General features: G+C 37.3%; 1 protein-coding gene across 5 annotated transcripts in view; it reads right to left on the bottom strand.

Moving 5' to 3' along the window:
• The window catches only part of LOC105468772 (UV radiation resistance associated), a 325660-nt gene that overhangs the window by 109762 nt on the left and 189056 nt on the right, over window positions 1–26842 (bottom strand). For all 5 annotated transcript variants that reach the window (XM_071075322.1, XM_071075321.1, XM_011719113.2 and 2 more), the window contains 3 exons: window positions 25968–26055; window positions 24419–24479; window positions 16344–16509 (listed from right to left, as the gene is read on the bottom strand). In XM_071075322.1, coding sequence (XP_070931423.1) covers window positions 16344–16509; window positions 24419–24479; window positions 25968–26055 — 315 coding nt within the window. The remainder of the gene's footprint in view (window positions 1–16343; window positions 16510–24418; window positions 24480–25967; window positions 26056–26842) is intronic.

Genomic DNA, 26842 nt, shown 5'->3' with positions numbered 1-26842 from the left:
GACTATTACATGCAAAGGTCATTTTATATAAATTCTCTCTATTCTTCTCCACCTTTCTGTGAATCCATTATCTTTGTTTTCCAAAAGACTATTCTGAGGCTAGAGACGTAGAATAAACTGATTCAAGGTGTATCTGATGCCAAAGTTCTTTCAGAAGAGTGAAACAGGAAAGCCATGGTTTTTCCTTTCCTAATTTAGAATACACAAGTTTTATTATTTAAAAGCCAACAAGGCTTATCTCTGTTAGATAGTTACATGTGCAAGAAACTCTGTTTAAATCAAATTAGTCATATATTTATTACAACCAATTTGTGATCCAAAATACTTTATAGATAGGTTCCTGTCCTTTGAATAAATGTATTTTAATATTAACCACTTAAAGCTAGTAATCTTTGAAAGTAAGTTTAATTTTTACTTAGACTAAATATTAAATTATAAACATACTCTACACTTATATATGCCTAAATGTTAACTGTTCAGCAATGTAAATTCACTTACGAGGCAAGGTGAGAAAGTGGAAGCTTTGGTTCATGGAAAGGTGTAGTATCTGCTTTGTGCCAGTGTACATGTTTCATTACATCTGGGTCACTTGGAAGCTCCTAATCCTATTCCATACCCAGCAGCTCAGATGCTTAGGGGCCATCTCATCAAGCATGCCTCTGGTGGCTACCTCCAACCCAACCCTGAGCTGATCTCTAGCACGGGTCTTATTATGTGGAGAATGACTCTCTGCTGACTTGCTGTGCATCCTGATGCCAGTTCAGAGCCAGGTAACTTTACCTAATTCTAGCATCTTCTGCAGTGACTAGTATGTCCTAGTGCTCAATAAACACAGTTGGCTTTCTTGTGATGTCCCCTCTTATGATTTAACTATCTTGTGATTTAACTATATATGAATTAAACGTTGTATCAGTTTTTCATTTTCAATGAATTAGAGAAGAAAAGCAATTATTAAAAACTAATTGATCACTTAACCTGATTCAGAAATTACTTTTGGTGATCATCCTTACTAATTGTAAATAATCTAAAAGAGAGGTATAAAAATATGGTAGTTAAAACTATCTGGATTAAAGAGTGACATAAATTTGTTTTATAATGATACCATTACCCGGGACATAAATGTTATTATCCTTAGAAAATTGTCTAGAGAACTATTATAATGAGATGCTTTTGGAAGCTAAAATAATTTCACATCTACCTAAAAATAACTTTTACTCTTTCCTTCCATTCATTTTTGTCAGAAAACCAAAATATTCCCCAGATTACCTACTGCAAACTCTCTGGCTTGATATAATTACCCTCATTCTCCCATTCTTTGCTTACCAAAAGATTCAAACATGTAAGAATTAAAAACAGAGCTACTTTCATGCAACACCAATAAAATAAAGCTTTATTTATTAAATTCGATGATTAATTCATATCAGAACACAAAGCATCTATGCTGTCCTATGATAAATATTAATGGACTGCAAATGGTTAGTCCATGAACTACTGGCGCGCTCACTGATGTGTTGGGACTCCTGCTGAGAAACACTGATTTCACATATACTAATAATGTAACAGTACTGAACTCAGGACACTATTAACCAAATGTATTATTCCTCTGTCCAATCCCCCCAGCTCCTGCAAGCATTACACTGGACTCTACTTTGATTTCAGTATGCTGAAAACTAGAAAAGCAGTAAGTTCAGGCTGGGGTCACATGTCAGAGTCATCTGGTTTTCTTTCTTATCCCACTGTCCCATTACATTACTGTATTTTAATTTTGTTGGTTACAGAAAGCTGAGATGACAATAATACTAGAGAAGACTTCCTCATCCAGATAATAACATCAGCACTATAAAAGCACACTTCATTAAAAACAACACACACAACAATATACCTCCAAGTGTCAGTGATGAAATAGCTGCACAATTTCTCTTGACTGGTTTTCCACATTTCCCCTCTCAGTGGAATGCCTAATCTTCACAAGGTGTTCATTTCCTGTCTCACCCAGCAGCCACCTTCTGCATTTTTATTTTGTTGATCTCTACTGCCTGAATTTCCATGGGGATTCCTCATTTAAAACACGTTCTTTGCTCACACCCCTGAACATAACCCCATCAGTGCTGATGCCTGTGCCTTGGATTACAACAAGCACAGAAGTTAATAGCTTGTCACGGTCCCAAGGGACTCTGTGAAATAATGATTGTCCTGGCCAGAGCATCCAGAGTTAAAACAATGGGCCACAGAGTAGAGTGTCAGATTACCTAATAGAATTTGCAAAAATGGAATGTTCCTTTTACTCTCCTAATTCAATAAATATTTATTGAGTGTCTACAAAATACAAGCCTCTCTGCAAGGCAGGGAAGTCTGATACCAAGTAAGATGCAGTTTCTACCTTGAAAATATTTCAGACAAGGATAAATAACTCAAATACACTACCTGCATCATTGAGTTCGGCTGTTATTAAAGTACATATAAAAGAACTTCATTTCTGTGATACCATATAGAGAGAATCATTCACAAGAATCCAAAAGAATTACAGTTTACCAAACTATGGGAAATCAAGAAAGAGTTTATGAGGAAAGTTTAGATACTAAGGGAGGGCTTCATGTACAAGCACAGTTGTGATACTAGAGATGGCTAGGGAAGGCTTTCCAGATAAATAGCATGGACAATGAGCATCAAGGTAGGAAATACTGTGATGTGTTTGGAAAACAACCAATTGTTCAGTCTGACTGAAGCATAGGTTACGAACTGGGAAGGAACCTGGAGATACGACTAAAAAAGTAAATAGTGGGCCAGGTTGAGAACTAGTTAGTTTGAAAATGCTCTGCATTCCTTGTAAGAATAAGCGCCTCAGCATTCACTAACCCATATCTTCCAAGGCCCACATGCTTACGTGACTACTCAGTAGACTGTAGACAGTAAACTCTCGGCCTATTTGAGGTACAGACATACATTGGATATATTGTGGGTTTGGTTCCAAACCACTGCAGAAAAGTTAGTATCTTGGCCGGGTGTTGTGGCTCACACCTGTAATCCCAGCATTTTGGGAGGGCGAGGCAGAAGTATCGCTTGAGGCCAGGAGTTCGAGATCAGCCTGGTCAACATAGCGGGACCCTGTCTCTACAAAAAAATAAAAATAAATAAAGTGAGTATCTCAATAAAGAGTGACTCACACAATTTTTTTTTGTTTGCCAGCATATATGAAAATAGCATTATGTTTTAAAAAATATCTTTGAACATGTGTTCATGGAAAAAATTAAAGAAAATACAAAATATATAGTTTAAAACAACATAAATATCTTAATTTACTATTATATAAATATACTATTATAAAATATACTATTGCTAAAAAATGCTAATGATCATCTGAGCCTTCAGAGAGTCATAATGTTTTTGCTGGTGGAGGGTCTTGCCTAGTCGGCAATAGCTGTTGACTAATCAGGGTGGTGGTTGCTAAAGTTGGAGTGGCTGTGACAATTTCTTAAAATAAGACAACAATGAAGTTTTTGGCATCAATTGACTTTGCCTTTCATGAAAGATTTCTCTGCAGCATGCAATGCTGTCTGATAGCATTTACCCACAGTAGAACTTCTTTTACAATTGGAATCAATCCTTCCTCTCTAACTCTGCCACTTCCTTGTCAACTAAGTTTATGTAACATTCTAAATTCTTTTTTTACATCATCTTCACTAGAATTAGGTTCCACCTCAAGGAACCACTTTCTTTGCTCATCCATAAGAAGCAACTCCTCATCGTTAAACTTTTATCATGAAATAGCTATTTCTTCCACTGAAGTCTTGAACCCTTCAAAATCATCCATGAGGTTTGGAATCAACTTCTTCCAAACTTCTGTTAATGCTGATATTTTTATCTCCTCCCATGAATCATGAATATTCTGAATGGCATTTAGAATGGTGAATACTGTCCAGAAGGTTTTCAAGGGACTCTGCCCAGATCCATCAGAGGAATCACTATGTATGGCAGTTACAGCCTTATGAAATGTGTTTCTTAAATAAGAGGACTTAAAAGTCATCCATGGGCTGCGGAATGGATACTGTGTTAGCAGGCATGAAGACAACTTTCATCTCCTTATACATCTCCATGAGCGCTCGTGGGTAACCACATGTTTTCAATGAACAGTAAGATTTTGAAAGGAATATTTTTTCTGAGCCGTAGGTCTCAACAGGAGCCTTAAAATATTCAATAGACCATGTTGTAAACAGATGCGCTGTCATCTAGGATTTGATGTTACATTCATAGAACACAGAGTATAGTTAGCATCATTCTTAAGGGCCCCAGGATTTTCAGAATGGTCACTGAACATTAGCTTAAAGTTAGCAGCTGTATTAGCCCCTAATAAAAGAGTCAGCCTTTCCTTTGAATCTTTGCAGTCAGGCATTGACTTCTCCTTTCCAGCTATAGATGGCATTTTCTTCCAACAGAAGGCTATTTTGTCTACCTTGAAAATCTGTTTAGTGTAGCCACCTTCATCAATGCTCTCAGCTAGATCTTCTGGATAACTTGCTGCAGCTTCTCTATCAGCACTTCCTGCTTCACCTTGTACTTCTATGTTCTAGGGATGGCTTCTTTCCTTAAACCTCATTAACACAACCTCTGTAGCTTCCAACTTTTCTCCTGTAGCTTCCTCGTTTCTCTCAGATTTCAAATAACTGAAGAAAGTTAGGTCCTTGCTCTAGATTAGGCTTTGGCTTACGGGAATATTATGGCTGGTCTGATTGTTTACCCAGACCACTAAAACTGTATCCATATCAGCAATAAGTCTTTTCACTTTCTTATCATTTATATGTTCACTGGAGTAGCACTTTTAATTTCTTTCAAGGACTTTTCCTTCGAATTTACAACTTCGCTGTTTCACCCAAGAGGCCTAGCTTTCAGCCATCTCAGCTTTTCACATGCTTTCCTCACTAAGCTCAATCATTCCTAGTTGTTAATTTAAAATGAGATACTGGAACTCTTCCTTTCACTCGAACACTTAGAGGCCATTATAGGGCTATATTAATTGGTCTAGTTTCAATAATGTTGTGTCTCAGGGAACATGGAGGTTTGAGGAGAGGGAGAGAGATGGGGGAAGAGCTGGTCAGTGGAGCAGTCAGAACACACACAACATTGATTAACTTTGCCATCTTATATGGGTGTGGTTTGTATTTCCCAAAATAATTACAACAATAACATGAAAGATCACTGATTATAGGTCATAATAGATATAATAATAACGAAAAGCTTGAAATGTTGTGAAAGTTTATAAAATGTGACACAGACACACAAAGCGAGCACATACTATTGGAAAAATATCACTGACAGACTTGCTTGATGCAAGGTTACCACAAACCTTCAATTTGTAAAAAATACAGTCTCTATGAAGCACAATAATGCAAAATGCAATAAAATGAGGTATGCCTGTAAAAAGACAAGCCTTCAGACTTACACCAGTTTTAACCCCTGCATTATGGGGGACTTCACTAGTCCTTTGCACTTAGACCATTGACTTACAGATGATGTACCTCACAGCACTATTATAAAAGGAAACACAGTACTTTCCCACTGGGTTATATTTTTAATTCTCTTTACCCTTTATTAGGCCCATCTTCTATCTAGCACATAGAATAAAAACTTACATGCCTAGGATTCCTGTTGCAAAGCTCAATGTATAAATAATAGTAGTTCCAAAATTTTGTTAAGCATTTTCTGTATACCAAGCACTGTGCTTATTTAATCCTTGTAACAACCTAGTGGGATAGTGACATAGGTACTATGCCAGGAGAACTAAGACTCAGAGAGGAGAACACTACCACAGTCACTCAGCAATAAGAGAGAAGCCACCATGCCCCCAAAGCCCAAAATAATTGGAAATAAAAAACAAAAATTTTGTCGAGTTTAAATAATTGGAGGCAAGAGAGAAAAAAAGAGATGCATTTTGCACCATACCTTTTAGAGGAAAAACAAATGTCAAGTGAACTAACTAATAAATATGACTTGAATAATTAACATTTTCAGTAAGAACGTCACACAGTAACTCTGCTTAATATTCAGAGATTCACATTACTGCATTCTTTACAAGAGTGCTTTCCCTAAATCAGGAAAAAGGAGTATTTCAGGCTCCAGTACAGACCCATTTTGATAAAAATACTTCTTCCATCTCCTATATGTTTGCTTTACAAGTACTATACTTAATAATTAGCACTTCATCTTCTGGGCTTGCCTCTCCTCAGGGGGGCATATCAAAATGAATGCTTAGTTAACTTGTATGACCTCACTTCATCTTTCAACCTGTTTCTCCCTTTGTGAAATGAAGGGTTCAATCAGATGACGGAATAATATTCCGACTGGTTCTAAAATACAGTAAAGTCTACAATTCTGCATGGACTTATTTTTTTTTTTTCATCTTTATTTCTGTTCCATGGTGTACTGTTAGGTAATTATAGAGAGTTGGACTACAGACACTTGGGAAAGTTTTCACATGAACAGAGATTTTTCAAGTTAGGTCAAATTCCTGTAATCAAGTGAAAAATCCAAAAGAACTAATAATTTCATTCATTTCAGTAGTATTAGTCACCCTGAAAAATATTTGCTTAATTATACTTTAAAGTTGCAGAGCAAGGAAAATAGAAAACCAAAGCATTTGGTCCACTCTTTTCTACTGCCTCAAGTCATCGTATTTATCATCCAATTTAAAGGTTTGGGGTCTGGGTCTACTGAGTGCTCTAAATGCCAACATCTGAGCAACAACCTATAATAAAATGAAGATGAAAGGTTAGAAGAAATGTTCTAATTTATAGGATACACAGAAGAGAGCTGAAAATGAAAGCCATACCATTTAAGCCTAACCATGACTCCCCACTTCTGGAAGAAGGCCATCAGATTTAATTGGATGCCATGAAAGCAAACAGATGCTAATTTAGTGAAAACAGCAATCATTTCTGAACTCTCCGCACTAAAATAGTTTGATTAACAAACAGAAGCTGAGAATTTTTAAGGAAGGAAGATGTAATTCTTAATATAAGATGTCAACAGGTGTTTCTAAGTATGCCTGAAGCAGGTAATAATAGAAATGAGTCAGAATTACAGCAGTCTGAAAACTAGAGTTCTGGAATTTTCATTTATGTTTTCAATATAAGCTTTTTACCAACAAAATCCTGGGTGCTAGTCACTATTTCTACAGAAAACTTGTTACTTACACAAATAAAGCTCCAGGTATTCTAATTGCTTCAAGAAGAGGCCATCAGAAAGACATTTTCATTCATTTATTTATCAAGTCAGTATTGCTCAGCCAAGAGGTAGGCTGAGGGAATACAGAGATAAGGAATCAGCCTGCTCACTGCTACTCTGCACACTCCTTTGTCTCCTCCCTCTTGGCAAAATGCAACCTAGTTATGCAGAACGGGAAGGTCCATAAACCTCTAGACCTGTCTATGTGGCTGCAAGAATAATAAAAAACGCAGGTCATAAGACTTGGGGACCTGTTTGGCCAACCTCTTTATACATAGGATATATGACCTCTTTATGTACCTAGTCACAAAAAAGGTGTTAGACCATTCCACTCTAATGAGAATCGGGTCCACATGCAATGACTATGATCCTGGCCCAATATTATCTGATTTTGAACACATCACAATTTCTTTATACGTTAGAAATTCTGTCTTGAAAAGAAATCAGAATCAATCAGGTAAAAAGGGCAACTCTTGGGGTTTTGGTAAGGTCAGGATCCTCCATAGGAACAAACATAACTACACAAAATCAAGGAAACAGCATTACCATTTCTCTAAGTTCCAGTAACTCTACAACAGAAAAATAGCTGACCATCTTTTAGAGATGTATAAAAGTATTGTTGTGAGCAGGCCAGAAAGTTTCAAAAGTGCCTGCCAATTATACCAGTCCCGTTTCTGCTCCTGAGAATAAAACAAACTTCAGACATCTTTTAAGGCCCTGAAAAAGCCATATGCTCTGATCAGCTAGGCCCTAACTCATGGCTTGTTTCGCTAATCCATTCTGAATTTATTATCTACCAGACAGTTAAGTAGCACAATAACAACGACTAATAAATTTCATTCCAAAAATCACTTTAAAACATACTTTTCAGTCCTCAGTGAAAGAAGTAGGGGGTGGAGGAACATTGCAGCTGGACTGTGGTTACATTCCTCATGTTTTGAGGTCTGAGCCTCACAGTGAAATGCAGCAAAGATTTCAGAGTTTCCCTTTACAGAATGCAGGTGCACAAGTAATGGTTTAGGCAAGGCATCAGTCGAGGCCTGTGTTTCAAACAGGCCAGACAAAGAAAAGAAATTGGTCTTTTTTATTTCCAGCAAAACTGGCTAAATAGAGCTTTGAACTCTAACATCTCATGTGCTAATAGCCAGATGAGACAGGTAATCAGAGAGAGGAGAGGTTGAAAATTCCTAGGGCCATTACATTAATTATAATTTATCCAATGAGTCATTCAATTTCTACTTGCCGTCTCCCATGAAGATCTGATTCCATCTAATGTCCTGGAAAGGTTTACATCAAAATTGAAAACAAGAGAAAGAAAAACCATGTCTAATCTGCTCTTTCAGTGATCCAGGCTAAGAATAACTGAGGCACAAGCATAATCAATAAACATATTTCTATTTATATATTTATTTATACATCTATGTTGTTCCAAAAAGGATTTGAAGTACTTCACAAAAATACATAAAACCAGCTAAAACACTTGATAGTTCATAAAATCTAAGACAGCACCAATTGTAAAATGCATCATTAACTTATGTAACACTAAGAAAAGTACTATCAATTATAATATGACATGCCAGTAATTACAAGATGCAACTCATTTTTATCAATATTAAAATGCCCAAAATGTATATATCAAAATCAACGAAATACAATGTGTTTCAGCAAAAGGAGGAAGATAGAAGCAGAATATAAAATTCATTCACCAAAATGCAATTCCTGTGGTTCCTCTGGCTGCCAAAGAAAAAAGGGATAACATAATCACCTAAAACCAGCTGGCCTTACTAGATCACTTGAGAAAAATCAATCAATCAATCAAGAAATCACTGCTGCTACTCACACTGGGCGCCATGCTACTTGAAATTGCCCACATATTAAGTTGCTACTTCACAAATTAAAGTATGCAACCGATCTAGAGCAAGAATATTTACCATCTCAGGGAACACTCTTCCTGCAAGTTCCCAAAGAGATTTTCCTGGATAACTAATTTTAAAGTCAGATTATCATGAAAAATTTTGATAAAAATCTGGAAAGACACTTAATTTGAACATTATGGCACTAGGAGAAGGCTGGTTGGAAATAGCCCAGTCTCCAGAAAACTACAAGGTGATCTTTCTTAAGTATATATCTGGTCATGGTATTCTCTTTTGCTTAAAATCATCTAGGCGTCCCTTCATCCCTTATAAGCCATGTTTTTCATCCTTGTAAACAAACCAAATGATGTCAGCAAAAATGGTACAGTAGATACAGCCAAAGACCTATCTCTCCAGGGAAACATCTAAAAAAAAAATCAAGAAAAATCATCAAAATAAACTTTGTCAAACCCCCGGAAAATAGTCAAAGGTTTTTATCAATTGTCTGAAAGTCAAATCAAGAAAAAGGAAACTCAAAACCAGGAATAAAGTTTTGCAGTTTTTTGACTTGCCCTGGCTCTACCCTCCTCTCCAGCTCAGCATAGATCTTGAAGACGACAGCCTGCCCTCTCAGTATGGCACCTCATTTTTTGATCTTGAGAGAACAGACCAGATTCTTATTTAAAAAAAAAAAAAAAAAAAAAAAGTGTATCTGTTCTAACTTGTCTGGTGGCTACCTGAAGGACTAACGCGAGTTACTTTCCCTTGTTCCTCACCTAGTCTGAACTCACTCAGAACTGAAAAGCAGCTAACAATGTTCAAGTAATAAGGCAAACAAACAACCCAGAGCCACCTGGGGCAAAAAATATTACAGTTCAGACACAAAACAGATTGCCTAAAGCCTGGGAAGAAAAGCTGGAGAGAGTTTCTTTGAGAAATTTGGTCATTCAAAAATGTCCAAGTATACTGGGGAATTTAGAAGCTACATTCATGCCCAAAACAAGATGCACATTCAGAAAAAACCTAAAGGGCCTATACTTTCCCCTCTGGCTGACAGCTAGGCTCAGTGCAACCAGAAAGTGAAGGCTAAGGCCTTCAACTGAAATTAAAGGACCATAGATAGTAACTTGAAGCTGTATAAAGAAATAAAAATACAGAAAAGGTAATTACATATGTAAATAAAAAAGATAGTACTATGGGCACACAACCCATAATAATGCAATTTGTGACAACAACATAAAGATGAGAGGGAGGAACAGAGGTGTATAGAAACAGAGTTTCTATATGCTACTGAAGCTTACTGGTATCCGTGCAAACTAGAATGTTATAAATGTAGGACGTTAATTAAAATCCCCATCATAACCATAAAAAATCTATAAAATACACAGAAAAGGAAATGAGAAAGGAATCAAAAGGGTACACCTCAAAAAATATCAACTAAGCACAAAAGAAGGCAGTAATAAAGGAAATAAGACACAAAAAAAGCATAAGACATACAGAAAACAAATAGCAAAGTGGCGTAAGTTTTTCCCTACCAGTAACTAAGTGTAAGTGGATTACAAACTCTAATCCAAAGGCAGAGATTGGAGGAATGCATAAAAGACATGCTCCAACTATACACCATCTTCAAGAAACTTATTCTAGATCAAAAGGTTCAAAGTGAAAAGATGGGAAAGATAGTCCATGCAAATAGTAACCAAAGGAGAGCTGGGGTGGTTATACTAACATCAGATAAAACAGTCTTTTGGTCAAAAGTTGTTATAAGAGGCAAAAATATACCAATAAAAGGGTCAATTCATCAGGCAGACATAACAAGAAATATGTGCACAAAACAACAGAGGTCTAAAATATACAAAGCAAATGTTGACAGAATTGAAAGGAGAAATATACAGTTTTACAGTAATAGTTGAAGAATTCAACAGTCTACTCTCAATCATAAATGGAACATTTAGACAGAAGATCCATAAGGAAACAGAAGACTTGAGAACATCATAAACCAACTAGATCTAATAGACATAAATAGAACACTGCATCTAATGACAGCAGAATACACATTTTTCTCAAGTGCATGTGGAATGTTCTCCAGGACAGACAATACATTAGGCCACAAAACAAGTCTTCATAATTTAAAAAATATTAAAATCATAAAACTAACATCTCTGCTTCTCTGTCACAATGGAATAAAATGAGAAATGAATAACAAAAGGAAAACTAGAAAATTCACAAATATGGAAAAATTAATGCTCTCTCTCTCTTTCTATTTTTTTTGAGACAAGGTCTTGCTCTGTTGCCCAGGCTGGAGTGCAGTGCTGCAATCTCGGCTCACTGCAGCCTTCGCCTCCTGGGCTTAATCTATTATCCCACCTCAGCTTCCTGAGTAGCTGGGACTACAGGTGCACACCACCACACTCAGCTAATTTTTGTATTTTTTGTAAAGACAGGGTCTCGCCATGTTGTGAAGGCTGGTCTCAAACTCCTGGCCTCAAAGTATCTGCCTGCCTTGGCCTCCCAGAGTGCTAGGATTACAGGCGTGAGACACCACGCCCAGCCAAACAATGCTCTCATAAACGACCAGTGGTCAATAAAGAAATCACAAGGAAATTAGAAAATACTTTGACATTAATTTTAAAAAAATAACATACAAAAATGTATGGGGTGTGGAAACTGTTTTATAGGTGTAAACATTGGGTAAAGATCTCATTAACCTAAGTTGCCATCTTTAAGAAACTACAGGAAAAAGAAAATAAAACACAAAGCTAGCAGAATGAAGGAAATAATAAAGATAAGAGCAGACATATACAAAATGGAGAGCAAAAAAACACTAGACAGAATCAATAAAACCACAAGTCAGTTCTTTGAAAAGAAATTGACAAATCTTTAGCTAGACTAACTATAAAAAAGAAGAAAGAAACTGCAGTAAAATGAGAAATGAAAGTGGGGACATTACTACAAACCTTACAGAAATGAAAAGGATTAAAAGAAAACACCATGAGGAGGGTGAAGCAAGATGGCTGAATAGATGCTTTCACTGATTGTTCCCCTGCTAAGCTTGCAGGAACACCAATTTAACAACCATCTACACACACAAAAAAGCACCTACATAAGAACCAAAAATCAGGTAAGCAATCACAGTACTTGGTTTTAACCTCATATAGCTGTAACAGGCACTGAAGAGGGTAGAGAAGACAGACTTGAATTCCTGACACCGCCCCTTCCCCATTCCTTCCGCAGCCGCCATGAGATACAGAGCATCTGTGCTCTTGAGGGAGGGAGAGCACAGTGATTGTGGTACTTTGCATTGAACTCAGTGCCGCTCTGTCACAGTGGGAAACAAAACTGGACTAAACTCAGCCAATGCCCATCCATGGGGGCCGCATTTAGATCAGCCCTAGTCAGAGGGGAATCGCCCATCCCAGTGGTTAGAACTTGAGTTTTGGCAAACCTTTCTACCATGGAAAAGGTGCTCTGGGGTTCTAAATAATCTTGAAAGACAGTCTAGGCCATGAAGACTGCAATTCCTAGGTAAGTCCTAGTGCTAGTGCTGGCCTTAGAAGCAATGGACATGGGAAACTAGCCAGGGTGGCTAAGGAAGTTCTTGTGACACCCCTTCATCAACCACAGGCAGTGCACCCTGCAGCAAAACAAACAAACAAAAAGACTCCTTTCTTCTGCTTGAGAGGAGAAGGAAGAGACTTTGTCTTGCATCTTGGATACCAGCTTAGCCACAACAGGATAGGGCACTGGGCAATCATGAGGCCCCCATTCCAGACCCTAGCTCCCAGATGACGTATCTAGACACACGCTTGGCCAGAAGGGAATGTATTGCCTTGAAAGGAAGGACCAAGTCCTGGCAGGATTCATCACCTGTGACCAAAAAGCCCTTGGGCCCTGAAGAAACAGGAGTAATACCCAGACAGTAAGCCGTGGGCCTTGGGTGAGACTCTGAGATGTTCTACTTTCAGGGACCAGCTTGGCCACAGTGGAGTAGAGCACAAAATGGGCTTTTGGGGTCCCTGATTCCAGGCCTTGGCTCTTGGATGGCATTTCTGGACCTGTCCTGGCCCAGAGGGGAGCCCTTTGCCCTGAAGTGTGAGTCCCAGGTGTGGCAGCATTTGCCACAAGCTAACTGAAGAGTCCTTGAGCCTTCAGTGAACATCAGTGATAGCCTGGCAGTACCCACCATGGGTCTACGATGATGGTGGCCATGTGGAGAGAATCCTCTGCCTATGATAAGGAGAGGGAAGAGTTACAGTTTAAGTACCGGCTTAGCTGCAATAGAATAGAGCACCAGATAGATTTCAAAGGCTTTGGACTCTAGTCTTTGGCTCCCAAACAGCATCTCTGGACCTGCTCAGGGGCTGGGGGAAACTTGCTGCCCTGAAGGGAAGGACACAATCCTGGCTGGCTTCACTACCTGCTAATTGTAGAGCCATAAGGTCTTAAGCAAACATAGGTGGTAGCCAGGTAGAGGTTACACAGGGCCTAGGGTAAGACCCAGTCCTATGCTGGTGTCAGGTCTGAACCAGGGAAATCCCAGTAGTGGAGGCCACAAGGGTGATTGTGTCCCCCTACTCCCAGCTCCAAGCAGCTCAGCATAGAGAGAGAGACTCTGAGAAAAATAAGGGTAGAGAACAGGAGTCTCTGCCTGGTAATCCAGAGAAATCTTTTGGATCTTATCCAAGACCAGCAAGTGGTACCTCTACAAGACTGCAAGAACCACAGTGTTACCGAGCTTAGGGTTCCCCTTAATGCAGATACAGCTTAGATCACAACATCTAAGTCCTTTCAAAAACCTGGAAAACCTTCTCAAGAAAGACAGGTATAAACAAGCCCACACTGTGAAGACTACAGTAAATACCTAAACTCTGCAATGCCCAGACACTAGTAAACATCCACAAGCATCAAGGCCATCAAGGAAAACATGACCTCTCCAAATTAACTAAATAAGGCATCAGGGACCAATTCTGGAGAAACAGAGATACATGATCTTTCGGACAGAGAATTCAAATTAGCTGTTTTGTGGAAACACAAAGAAATTCAAGACAATACAGAGAAGGAATTCAGACTTATATCAGATAAATTTAATGAAGAGATTGAAATAATTAAAAAGAATCAAGTGGATATTCTGGAGGTGAAAAATGCAACTGAAATATTGAAAAACGCATTAAAGTCTCTTAATAGAAGCATTGATCAAGGAGAAGATAGAATCAGTGGTCTGGAATTCAGGCTATTTGAAAATGCTCAGTCAGAGGAGACAAAATAAAAAAGAGTAAAAAAGAATGAAGCATGCCTACAGAACTAGAAAAGAGCCTCAAAGGGCAAACTTAAGAGTTACTGGCTTTAAAGAGGAGATAGAGAAAGAGAGAGGAGTAGAAAAGAATAATAACAGAACTTCCCAAACCTAGGAAAAAATATCAATATTCAAGTACAAGAAGGTTACGGAACACCACACAGATTTAAGTCAAAGAAGACTACCTCAAAGCATTTAATAATCAAACTCCCAAAGGTCAAGTATAAAGCGAAGATCCTAAAAGCAGCAGGACAAAAGAAACAAGGATAAATATGAATAAAGCAGTGGCAAAAAAAATGCTATAAAATCACACAATGGCCTGTAATCCCAGCACTTTGGCAGGCCAAGGAGGGCAGATCATGAGGTCAAGAGATTGAGACCATCGTGGCCAACATGGTAAAACCTCATCTCTACTAAAAATACAAAAATTAGCTGGGTGTGCTGGTGCACACCTGTATTCCCAGCAACTCGGGAGGCTGAGGCAGGAGAATTGCTTGAACCCGGGAGGTGAAGGTTGCAGTGAGCCAAGATTGCGCCACTGCACTCCAGTCTGGCAACAGAGCAAGACTCTATCTCAAAAAAAACACACAATGGAACCAAATAATTGGATTACATTAGCAATCAAATGGTTTTTCACAATAAAGCTCTATCATTTAATTTTTTTAAAAAAAAGAAACAAGTAACATACAATGGAGCTCCAATTCATCTGGCAGCAGCCTTTACAGTGGAAGACTAGCAGGACAGGAGAGAGTGGTATTACACATTTAAAGTGCTGAAGGCAAAAAAAGAAAAGTACAATATGCATACTTGATTTATTAGTCTGATACAAATTGGTACCTTTACCATTTTCCAGACAATGCTAAGATCACAGAGCACTTTAACCCCACTCAACCCTTTTTACTTTTTGTGTTAGAACCATGCACTATAAACCTACATATATTATTAAGTATATGCATGTTATATTTAAGAAGACATTAGTATTTATAGTCAAAATGAATTTAGATATACATCTTTATCCTTTCTCTTATTCTTTGTTCCATACTGTATTTCCATGTTTCTGTTTGAAATTATTTTTATTCTTCCTTTAGTATTTCCTTTACTGTAGGTCTGCTGGGATACATCTTCTCAGTTTTGATGGTCTGAAATATCTTTATTTTGCCTGTACTTTTGAATAATATTTTCACTGGGTATAGAATTCTAAGTGGACAGTTGCGTTTTTTCAGTATTTTAAAATGTCACCGCATCACCATCTGGCTTCTGTTGTTCCGCTGAGAAATCAGCTTAGTCTTACTATCAATCTTTTCATGCTATCATGTCTTTCTCTCTAGTTGCTTTTAGTATTTTCACTTTATCTTTGATATTCAGCTGTTTAATTTCCCCAAGTATGTTTACTTTATTGTCATTCCATTTTGTTAGTGCTTCTTGAATTTGTAATTTCATGGCATTTGCTAAATTTGAAAACTCTTAGTCATTATCTCTTAAAATTTTGTGTTTACCCCACAATCTTTCTAGCCTCCCTGTGCCTGAAATTACATGTATATTAGACACTAGTATTTTCTACTGACCTATCTTCCAATTCACTAATCCACTTTTCAGCTATGTTCAATCTGCCGTTATATCTTTTCCTAGTTAGATCTCTGACAAATCTTTTAACATTTTACTTGTTGAGTGGCAGGCAAAAGGTACTAAGTGAATATTTGTAGATCATCTGACACTTATCCTCACAAAAGTAAGCAGAAAGTAAATGAAACTTAAGTAAATATTTGCTACCATTAGCAATTTTTGGAAGCTCAGGGGTTGAGTCATTAAAATTTATATGAATAGTTTCATATAACAACTACATTTGATTTAAATGAAATGGAGCACTCTACAAAGGTTATATAAAAGTTGTCATAATTTAGGTTACATTTTATATATTTTATTATACCCCACGTTTTATACTGGCTTGATGTTAAAATCATTTTTTTAAAAAATACACTTACTCTCTCTCCTTTTCCGTCAGTTTGTCATTGATATTGTCTTTGATTGTTGATCTAGACCCCTTATGAATTATAGGATATCTGAGGGGCACTTGTAGGAAAAAGGAAATCATGGAGACCAAATGTGCAGTGTAACCAAGGGCAACAGCAATGCTTCCATCATCTTTTGCTGTAAATTCAAAAGCAGAGGAAAAGAAAATAACTATTTACCTTATCAATAACCACAAGACAATAAATCATTTTCAAAGAATATTTTATAAAAATATGTGGTACATAAAATATCACTTATCTAAACTATATAAATGTTATGCAAATGTAAACATATTAACAAGACTTGAAACTTCATCTACTAACTGTATTTTAAACTATTTCCCAATAATTAATGTGATGAGATTAACATTTGAAATATACCTTACAGCAAGAACTCTTACTATATGCAGATAACCATTGCTTTCTTTCCCAGCATTTTTACAGGGAAAATTAATACTTGAGTCTATTACATGAAATGAAAATTAGCTTCAGAGGTTTAAACATAACAAACACACTATACAGTGGTTATACATTTTATTCATTAACAATTTCCTAGGCAATACAGTTGTACTATTTTACAAAATTATTAATTCTAAAGAGAAATGAAATAGTATAATCATTCTTATGGGGTATGTTCTTGATATTGAAAAAGACAGTGTTACATAAATAAGTCTATGAAGTGTAATATGGGTTAAGGGGGAAAAGTTTTAAACAGCAAAAGCAAAAGGTGAAAAACACACTGTTCATATACCACCCTATTTATGCAATATAGGTGAAAGTAACTACTAGGAAAAAATGCAGGTATCTTATAATCAGACATAAGCATCTAGTTTTCAAAAAGCCACAGATAATTACATTTTTAAAACTTATCCAGATTTCTGCCACTATCTATCAAGTGAGAAATGATGATTCAGGGGCTAAGAACAGGGAGCAATACAACAGAAAGTTTTAAACTTCCCCCAAGAGGAAGGAAACAGGATCTTCTTGGTATACAGTATTCCTAAATGCTTCTAAAAGTGCACAAGTACATGTGTGTGCACTCATACACTAAAACATTTAACACATAATCTGGAATATCCCATCTGGCTAGAGAAGAAGGGCTGAAATGATCACAATGGCCATGGCTTGACTATTCCCTGACTTCTAAGGGTGGCTTTAACCTCAATTACTAATAACATTTTCGCATTCTTCTTTCTATTTCTACTTAATTATCTAAGCACTACCTTCTTATGGTAGAAGTGCCACTATAGCCATCCATTCCTCAGTGAATTCTCTATCCTTAACTACCATAGCAGACTATTGGTTTTTCTTTGGTAGTCTTATAAAAATAGGTAACTATTTATATATGCATTTTATATATATACTTTTTTCCATCCAGAACTGTCTATGGTACTTTATATATGACATTCATTCACTTAACAATGTTAAAGACCTTTGAAATGCTATTTCATTCCTTTTACAGATAAAGAAACTAAGGTTCAGAGATTAAGAAATCTTTCCAAAGTAATAGAGCTAGTAAACAGGTTGGCTTGACACCCAATCCTCCACCATTAACCAGTCTACTGTACTGTCTCGGAACTTTATTGTTAAACATTAATATAACAATTATTTTTTTAAAAAAGATGGGGTCTCACTATGTTGCCCAGGCCGACCTCAAACTCCTGGGCTCAAGCAATCCTCATGCCTCAGCCTCCCAAGTAACTGGGACTACAGGTGTGTGCCACTGTGCTCAGTATACAACAATTTTTTAACTTGGGAGCCTGGAATGTACGAAGCATATGACACACATGTACCACCTTAGTTTCTTCACAGTGTTCTAGTAAGAGCAAAGAACACATAAAAAGTCTGAGAATCCTCGATGACTTGCAAAGTACTCAACAGAAAATGGGCTTCTCAAGGAATGTCTGTTCTCTAAAACAAACTCACGGAAAAAAATCAAACAGCAGTCATTTTCAACCAACTACTGAGTCATGCCCTAACTAACTAGAATCCTAATTATTTTTAGAGACCATGTCCTCTTGCCCCAGTCCCACCCAAGTACCTGAATACTACCACAATGCTTTCCTTCTGCTGAAACCCATACATCAGACTACCTTAGGGACTAAAAGTACTTTACATTATATATTTGTTACATTATAAATTCATTATCATACAATAATATAACTAAGATAAACTTTGCAATCACTGGGTGTGATGCTACCAACTTGGAGAAGAGAGAAATGAGACCCAGGTGGTATAAATGGCTTGGTCAAAGCCATATAGGTAGAAACTATGAGTAACGAAATAACTGAGAGAACTGTGTCCACAACTCTCCAGAATATCTATACAGGTGTGGAGTCACAGCTGGAACTGTGAGTTTCTTCACAGGTCACTGAATTCTGCCTTGTGCTTTCCGTAAAGATTAGGTCTTATCAAATTTAAAATATTCCTGTCAGTAAAAGGACTTGATCTTCAATAATAACCTTTTGAAGGGAGAGGGAAAGAAGAAGAAGAGGAGGAGGATTCAAAGACAGATAATACTATGCTAAGTTGCAACTTTCCTCTATGTGCTTTATACAAAGCTTTTCCTTTCCCATATGATCTGACAGAAGAGGACCTGAAAACTTCCAGAAAGCAGCAGGTCTCTTAGATTAGCCTTTCAAGCAGGTCAGATGCAAACAATGAATATTCGAAAAATATCTATCTAATGCTAAACATTCAAGCATCTACATTTTCCCCATATTATGAAAGGAGGACTGCCAAAGAATTATATTTGTGTATTTCAAGACTACGTCCACATCTCTATTAAAAGAACAAAAAGTTGGTTTTCTAACATCACCTCCCACCAATGAACAAACAATTTTGTTTAAAGACAAAAAGGCATCTCTAAGAGAAGTCTACACACAGAAAACAAAAATAAATAGCACACACTGAAAATTGAATAATATTGGAAATCAGCTTTGATTCAGGTTATTCACACTCACCATTCTTGCCACAAGTCTTCCCACTCCACCTATTAAAAATTCTAGGTTTCCCATTCCAGGCCACAGGGCTCCATCACAGCCTCAGTGTTAAACATTGTGGTGTTAGATTTCCAATATTGAAGCTTTATATTAAAAAGCATTTTAAAAGGACCACGGGTGAAGCATTACAGGGCCCAAGGGTATTCCAATACCCTCAAAAGGAAAACCACCTCCTGGTAGGGAAGTCACTTTCATCACCCCAAGACCACTGACTCTCCAGTGGGAAAATGTGAGCTCATGTGGTTAATTATGGCTATTGCAGACCATGCAACCTCAGATGTCACATTCTGTTGCCAATCACTTTAGCTAAAAAACCAAAAGGTTTAAGGTTTCCAGCATTGCAAGATCTGAAAGATTTTTACCTGCAACAGCCAAAACCCAGCTCTCTGGGGTGTGCTTTTCCAGTAAGCATTAATGACGTCCCTAACACCTAAGGCAGAGCAGAGGTTTGTGTACCTTACGCTGTTCTGGGGGTTAAAAAGGTCACAGACGATAGTTTTGTTAGTGAGAAGTTGGAGCACGAGTGGAGGGTCCAGGGAGAAACAAGAATGAACCTTAAGACTCAGGTATGTGAAAAAGATGCTAATTCCAACAAAGTTTTAAGGGGCTTGAAAATAAAATAAAAACCCACAGTTTCCTCATAATAAATATTCCTGGTTTATTTTTAAAATGTAGGTAACCACTCAAGGCTGCAGCTTTTGTATACTTTTAATGACAACAAATTCCACAAACACACAATGGCCATGACAACATTATAAATTAATTCAAATGTTCCTTTGATTTATATGTTGGACAAACTATTAATATTCAAATGCATCCAAGTACAATAAGTGATCTAAAAGCTCTTACCATCCTGCCTTCCCAATCACTGAGGCAGCTGATTTGTTAAGGAACCAAGCACCCACTGATCCAGACAGGACAAAATATTTAAGACTCTAATCACTGCCACAGCATCTATGGAATCATTCCATGTTCTCAATGAGACACTGTTTGACATATGGACTCTCCTTTCCAAGAAATCATGCCTGCATAAAGGGATACAGACACAGAAGGAAATCTGGGTCTCATTACCACAAAAGGCTCTCGTGTTATGGATTACTTAAACACACACACGCACACAAACATTTTTTTTCAGGCTAAATGTCTCAGTCAGTGGAACTGAGATGAACACCCTTCACTGGACAATTTTCTCCCACTGTGTCCAGGTCTCCTTGGCATACTCCAGTAGTAACTTACCCATTTAGAAAAGCACAATAATGTTGGAGCACTACGGTGGAGTTTTCCAAACAGTATCACCCCATGCAGCGTAAAGGCTATCCCAGCAAAGTCTCATGAATATCACAGAATAACCAGCTTGGAGTTCCTTCACTAGAGGCTCTCCCAGAAAGCAGCTGCTATAGAATACTAAAAAGTTGTCACGGGTTTAAAGAGGGTATTATTCAAAGCAAGGAAGAAAACTGCATTGTGGCAGGAATTACACCAATCTTAGAATCAGGCAGACCAGGAATAATCTTAGGTTTATCACTGGTTAATAAGACTCCTTGAAAAAAATTAACTAATCTCTCTGAGCTTCCATTTTCTTTTTCTTTTCTTTTCTTTTTTTTTTTTTTCAATTAGAGTAAATTTCTTTCCTCACAGATGGAATTAATTCTCACAGTTGTGAGAATTAGGGTAAATGTGAGAACATCATGATGTTCCATGTTATTATATTTCTTTCCCTTTTTTATTCTCTATGTTGAAATGGGTTCTCACTCTGTCACCCAGACTGGAGTGCAGTGGCATAATCATAGCTCACTACAGCCTCAAACTCCTGGTCGCCAGCAGTCCTCCCACCTCGGTCTCCCAAAGTGCTAGGATTACAGGCATGAGCCACCATGCCCAGCCTATGTTACTATATTTCTACCAGCCTAAAATGTCTTCTTACTCTTTTTTCTACTGGAAAACATCATTTTATTTCTTAAGACACTGAAATCATCTTCTCTGTAAGTTTTCCTGATCCCCTCCTGATAGAAGTGATTATTCTCACTTTTTTGAGTACCATGTACCTGCTAGAAACTTCTAAGTGCCTGACACAGAGTATGAATTCAATAAATACTTATTGAATGTCTGGATTACAAATCTGGTATCCTCAACTGGACTATAATCTCACTGAGGCAGGATCAATGTCTTAACCATCTCTTACATCCTCAACACCTGGCACAGTGGATAACATACACAGAACGGAAGTGCCTTGCAAGATACTAACATGAGATTTTTTGTTTTTGCTTTTGTTTTTAGACAGAGTCTCGCTCTGTCGCTCAGGCTAAGTGCAGTGGCACAATCTCAGCTCATTGCAACCTTCGCCTCTGGGTTCAAGCGATTCTTGTGCCTCAGCCTCCCAAGTAGCTGAGATTACAGGAGTATGCCACCACACCCAGCTAATTCTTTGTATTTTTAGTAGAAACAGGGTTTCACTATGTTGGTCAGGCTGATCTCAAACCCCTGACCTCAAATGATCTGCACACTTCGGCCTCCCAAACTGCTAGAACTATAGGCATGAGCCACTGCGCCTGGCCAACATAAGATTTTTAAAGTCCAGTATTACTGCATGTGCTTCTTAAAATTTCTGATTCCTAAGGGTGATGGCGAATGAACAGGACCTTAGAGTAAAATGAAACATTTATTTCATTTTATCTCACATTTTGTTTTTCAACAACTGCACTAAAAAGCTACACTAATTAAAGGGTAGGGAGACTGTATTCAGCTTGTTGGGCATGCTAAGTGTAGATGACTATAAAAGCTATGAAAAACTAGGAGAGAAGGAATTTCAAAGAAAACAAAATAGAATCAAGACACATCTCAGAGTAATCAGACCACCACTCCTGATATTCCTGCTTCCCTGACTGCCCCCTTCAAATCATTCTGTATTTAGCAGCCAGAGTGACTTTCAAAAGCCTAACTCAGCTCATGCCATTCCGCTTCTTGAAGTCCCTCAGGCATTTCCTACTTTCTTGAGAATTAAATACCAACTCCTTACCGTGACCTCAAGGCCCTGGCTGCCGTCCCCTACCTCCTCTAAAGTAGCTCTTCCCTCGCTCACTATGCTCCAGCTGCACACGTCTGGTCTTTTCTGTCCTTCCTTCCTCTCTCTTTTGCAACTAATTCCGATTATATTTATTGAGTACCTCCTATATGAAAAGCCTTTTCAAATGTTATTTCATTCAATCATCACAAGAAATTACAGATATAGGTATCTTATTTTATAAGAAATTAAGCTGAAAGATTACATGATTTATCCAAAATACAAGTCTTTTCTCACATTCCCCCAACTCTGAGTTTTTTGAGAGATGCCAAGCCCATTCCTCCTTCATCATCACCTTTGTACTTGCTGACGCGTCTCCCAGAATGCTCTTCCCCCAGCTGCAGCATAGTTGGCTCCTTTTAGCCTTCAATTTTATACTTCTCCTTAGAGAGGTCTTCTCTGACTGCTTTATCTAAAGCCGTTTCTTCCATTCTCTGGGATAGCATATTCCTCTATTAAATACTTGCTAGTTACTTATTTTCTTGTTTATTGGCTGTCTCCCCCAGTAAGCTCCATGGAAGGAGAAAACATGTTTACTTTCTGCATCATTGTATCCTCAAAGGCACAGTGCCTGGCATTTAGATGTTCAATGAACATTTTTTTCAATGAATGATGTTCTGTATCCCAGGAAACTGGTACGGGACAAAAGTACTCAATATGTTTACTAAATGAATAAATGAGGAAAATGATGCACCATGGGCTTCAAGACACCACAACTTTGCCTAAAATTAACATCAAAACACATTTCTATGAGTGTCTTACAGATATCTGAGGGAGCACTATGAAATGGAAACCAGACAAATCCCAGCTATATTATTACCTGGCTTTGTGGTCTCAAGCAAGTTACTGAATACAATTTTCCTTATAGGATCCCTTTGTTTGTTTTCATGAGTATTAAAGATTAGGCAAAATCTTATGTATTTATAGCTACTGGTATACCTCACTTAATTTTTCACAACAATCATATAAGACAGGTAGGGCATAAATTAATAGTTCATTCAATCAATTAGGAAATCAACTCAAAGGTTACACGACTTGTTCCAAATTACATGGTTTATAGAAGGGCAATCAGGACTTGAACATAGGTTTTCCAGCTCCTGGTTTATCACCCTCCTTTTATCATGTCCAAAGTACTTACAAGTAAGGGCCCAACGGGGTAACAAAACCCTCTTAGATGTTAAATGATCACCAATAACAACAGCTTCTTTATAGGAAAACGAAAGTCCTGATCAAAACTAGCAACGCTCTCTTCTTCTTCGGTAACTTCTCAAGTAGATAATATGCTGGCTTTGGGAATAATCTATAAAGATATTCAGTAGGCCTCAAAGCATTGTTTAGCCTAAGGGAAAAGAACCCACTTTGCTAACAATAAAAATAATCACTGATATGCCAAAGAAAATAAATTCTTTGGAATATTTGCAAAGTGAGTAGGAAAAGCAAAAGATTTTAAAATATAGAAATTACTAAGGATCATATTCTATAATACTTTTAATGTAATTTATTTATTTTCAGTTAAAAGATAAGAAAAATGGTAGTATAACAAATTAAGCCTGTGGTAATGGAAACTTCACAAAATTAAATTTTCAAATACTTTTCAGGTCAGCAGTAATATGACTTTCTAAATAGTAACAGAACAGATTTTGTTTGCTGTTCCTCTGCTCCCAAACACACACAAATTTTTCATAAAAATCGAAAAGGAAGGGCAATTATTTGTATTCTTAAGAACCCTACCGCCTAATTTGCTTAAAGCCCATTTAAAAACTATTTTCTTTTAAATTTCTAATATAAAGTTCAGTAATTATTTTTCTATGATCAGAACTAACATTCTATCTCCTATCAAGGAGTCTGACATACATACTTGCAATTGGGAAAGGACAGAAGGTCCAAAAATTCTTTTGGATAAAGTGCTAGGCAAAGAGCATTTCAAGATATTCTATTTCCATATATTAATATATACCAAATCTTCAAAATAAAAAATAAAATACCTTGGAAGTCCTCAGAATTAGGCAACTTGACACCACATACAAAGTAATCCTTATGTTCATTCTGTGAATTTAATTAAAGAATAAAATTAATAAATAAAGCAAACAACCACTAAGTCAAATGTCAAATCTCAAACAAACTCTAAGTCAGCAGGTTTGTGCTGACTTAAAACACTGTTCTAAATTCCAAGTATTATCATAATTGTTGAAGCTGGATGATAAGTACATGATGATTCATTCTACTCTCTCCCTACATTTACATATACTTGACATTTTCTATAATAACATTTAAGACATTATGCCCAAGGAAAAAGCCATGTAAAATTATCATCATAAAAATATCCTTGGTTCATTCACATATATAAATAGTTTAATAAAATTCTATAAGCAAACTCAAATCCTATTAGCATTCTTCTCTGAAAATTAGTCTTTTAAGTAACTTGTCATTAAAAAGAAAACTATCAAATTTAGCAGATTTATTTCTCTGAAAAATAATTCTAATCAATTTTATTAAAGTTTTCCTTTTTTCACTCCTTCTAAGAAACTAGGCTCAAAACCCTAATAGCCTGACAGTTAACCCAGGAATATCTTAAGTAACACTAATACATGAAAATTATCAATCATATTTTTAAAGCAATACACATATATTTACACATGTGTCAGAAATGATGATAATGGGCCAGGTGCCATGGCTCACACCTGTAATCCCAGCACTTTGGGAAGCCGAGGCGGGTGGATCACAAGGTCAGGAGATCGAGACCATCCTGGCTAACACAGTGAAACTCCGTCTCTACTAAAAGTACAAAAAAATTGGCCGGGCGCTGTGGCTCATATCCATAATCCCAGCCCTTTGGGAGGCTGAGGCAGACGGATCACAAGACCATCCTGGCCAACATGGTGAAACCCCGGCTCTACTAAAAATACAAAAATTAGCTGCATGTGGTGGCATATGCCTATAATCCTACCTACTCAGGAGGCTGAGGCAGGAGAATCACTCAAACCAGGGAGTCAGAGGTTGCAGTGAGCCAGGATCATGCCACTGCACTCCAGCCTGGCGACAGAGAGAGACTCCATCTAAAAAAAAAAATTAGCTGGGCATGGTGGCGGGCACCTGTAGCCCCAGCTACTCGGGAGGCTGAGGCAGGAGAATGGCATGAATCCGGGAGGCGGAGCTTGCAATGAGCCGAGATCGCATCACTGCACTCCAGCCTAGGCAACAGAGCGAGACTCTGTTTCAAAAAAAAAAAAAAAAAAGGAAGAAATGGTGATAATGGATAATGTGGTTAAGTAAAAAGATCCTAAAGAAACCAAAATAATTTGGCAGTCTTTCAGATGATGAATGCATCCCACCACCAAAGTGATATAAATGAAGTAGTAGAACCTAAGACCAAACAAGTCTAAATCTATGATTTAAACAGACATTAGCTCCTGAATGAATCATGATAAGAGCATAGATTAAGCCTAGAGCAATGATTTTTTTCATTGAGAGGAAATTTCACACAGAAATCATCTTTTCAAAAAGAAAAATATTTTCAGAAAATTTGAAACTTACCAAATCAATAGGGTAAATGTAGGAAAGCTCAGAGAGTAATTGCCTGCAACGAATTGTCAACTGAGCATTAGTCTTCAAAAAGAGTTCTCTAATGAGGAAAGAAAAAACACATTTATTAAAAAATATATGCTTGCATGCTTTGTAACATTTATTTCCATACAATTAATGCAAAGAAAGATTATGCCGTCTGTAACAGGCCACAGAAACTCTGAAGTAGAAGCATAAATAATAGTTACCGTAAGTCTTGACCTATCTCCAAACAGTATCAATTAAGCTAACTATACACTGAGTGCTACTCTGTATGATTAGTACCATGCTAAGAAATGTAAAGGGGGCTGGGAGTGGTGGCTCACTCCCATAATCCTAGCACTTTGGGAGGCCCAGGAGTTCAAGACCAGCCTGGGCAATATAGGGAGATCCCATCTCTATAAAAATAAAAAAATTAGCTTGGCTTGGTAGCATATGCCTGTGGTCCCAGCTACCTGGGAGGTTGATGTAGGAGGACTGCTGGGGCCTAGGAGGTTGAAGCTGCAGCGAGCCCTGATCATGCCACTGCACTCCAGCCTAGGCACCAGAGCAAGACACTGTCTTTGAAAAAAAAGAAATGTAAAGGGTACAAATGGCCTTATGTAGTTATTATAACAACTCTAGTAGGTTAATATTATTTATATCTATTTATAAAAAAGGAAACAATATTTGGAGAGTCTGAGTAATCTGACCAAGATTTCACAGTTAATTTAATAAGGCCAATTTGATTTCAAGAGAGATCTGGATGGTATTTCCTCAAAAAGTGTTCTATATTTCACTCAAAATCACGTATTAGAATTACCTCAAAAACCAACACGTTGGACTGTGAGAAAAAAAGTTAAAAATAA

Source organism: Macaca nemestrina, chromosome 12, assembly GCF_043159975.1.
Source record: "Macaca nemestrina isolate mMacNem1 chromosome 12, mMacNem.hap1, whole genome shotgun sequence".
NCBI classification, from domain to species: domain Eukaryota; kingdom Metazoa; phylum Chordata; class Mammalia; order Primates; family Cercopithecidae; genus Macaca; species Macaca nemestrina.
Note: the sequence above shows the minus strand (reverse complement) of the source record. Positions and strands in the feature narration are given on the sequence as shown.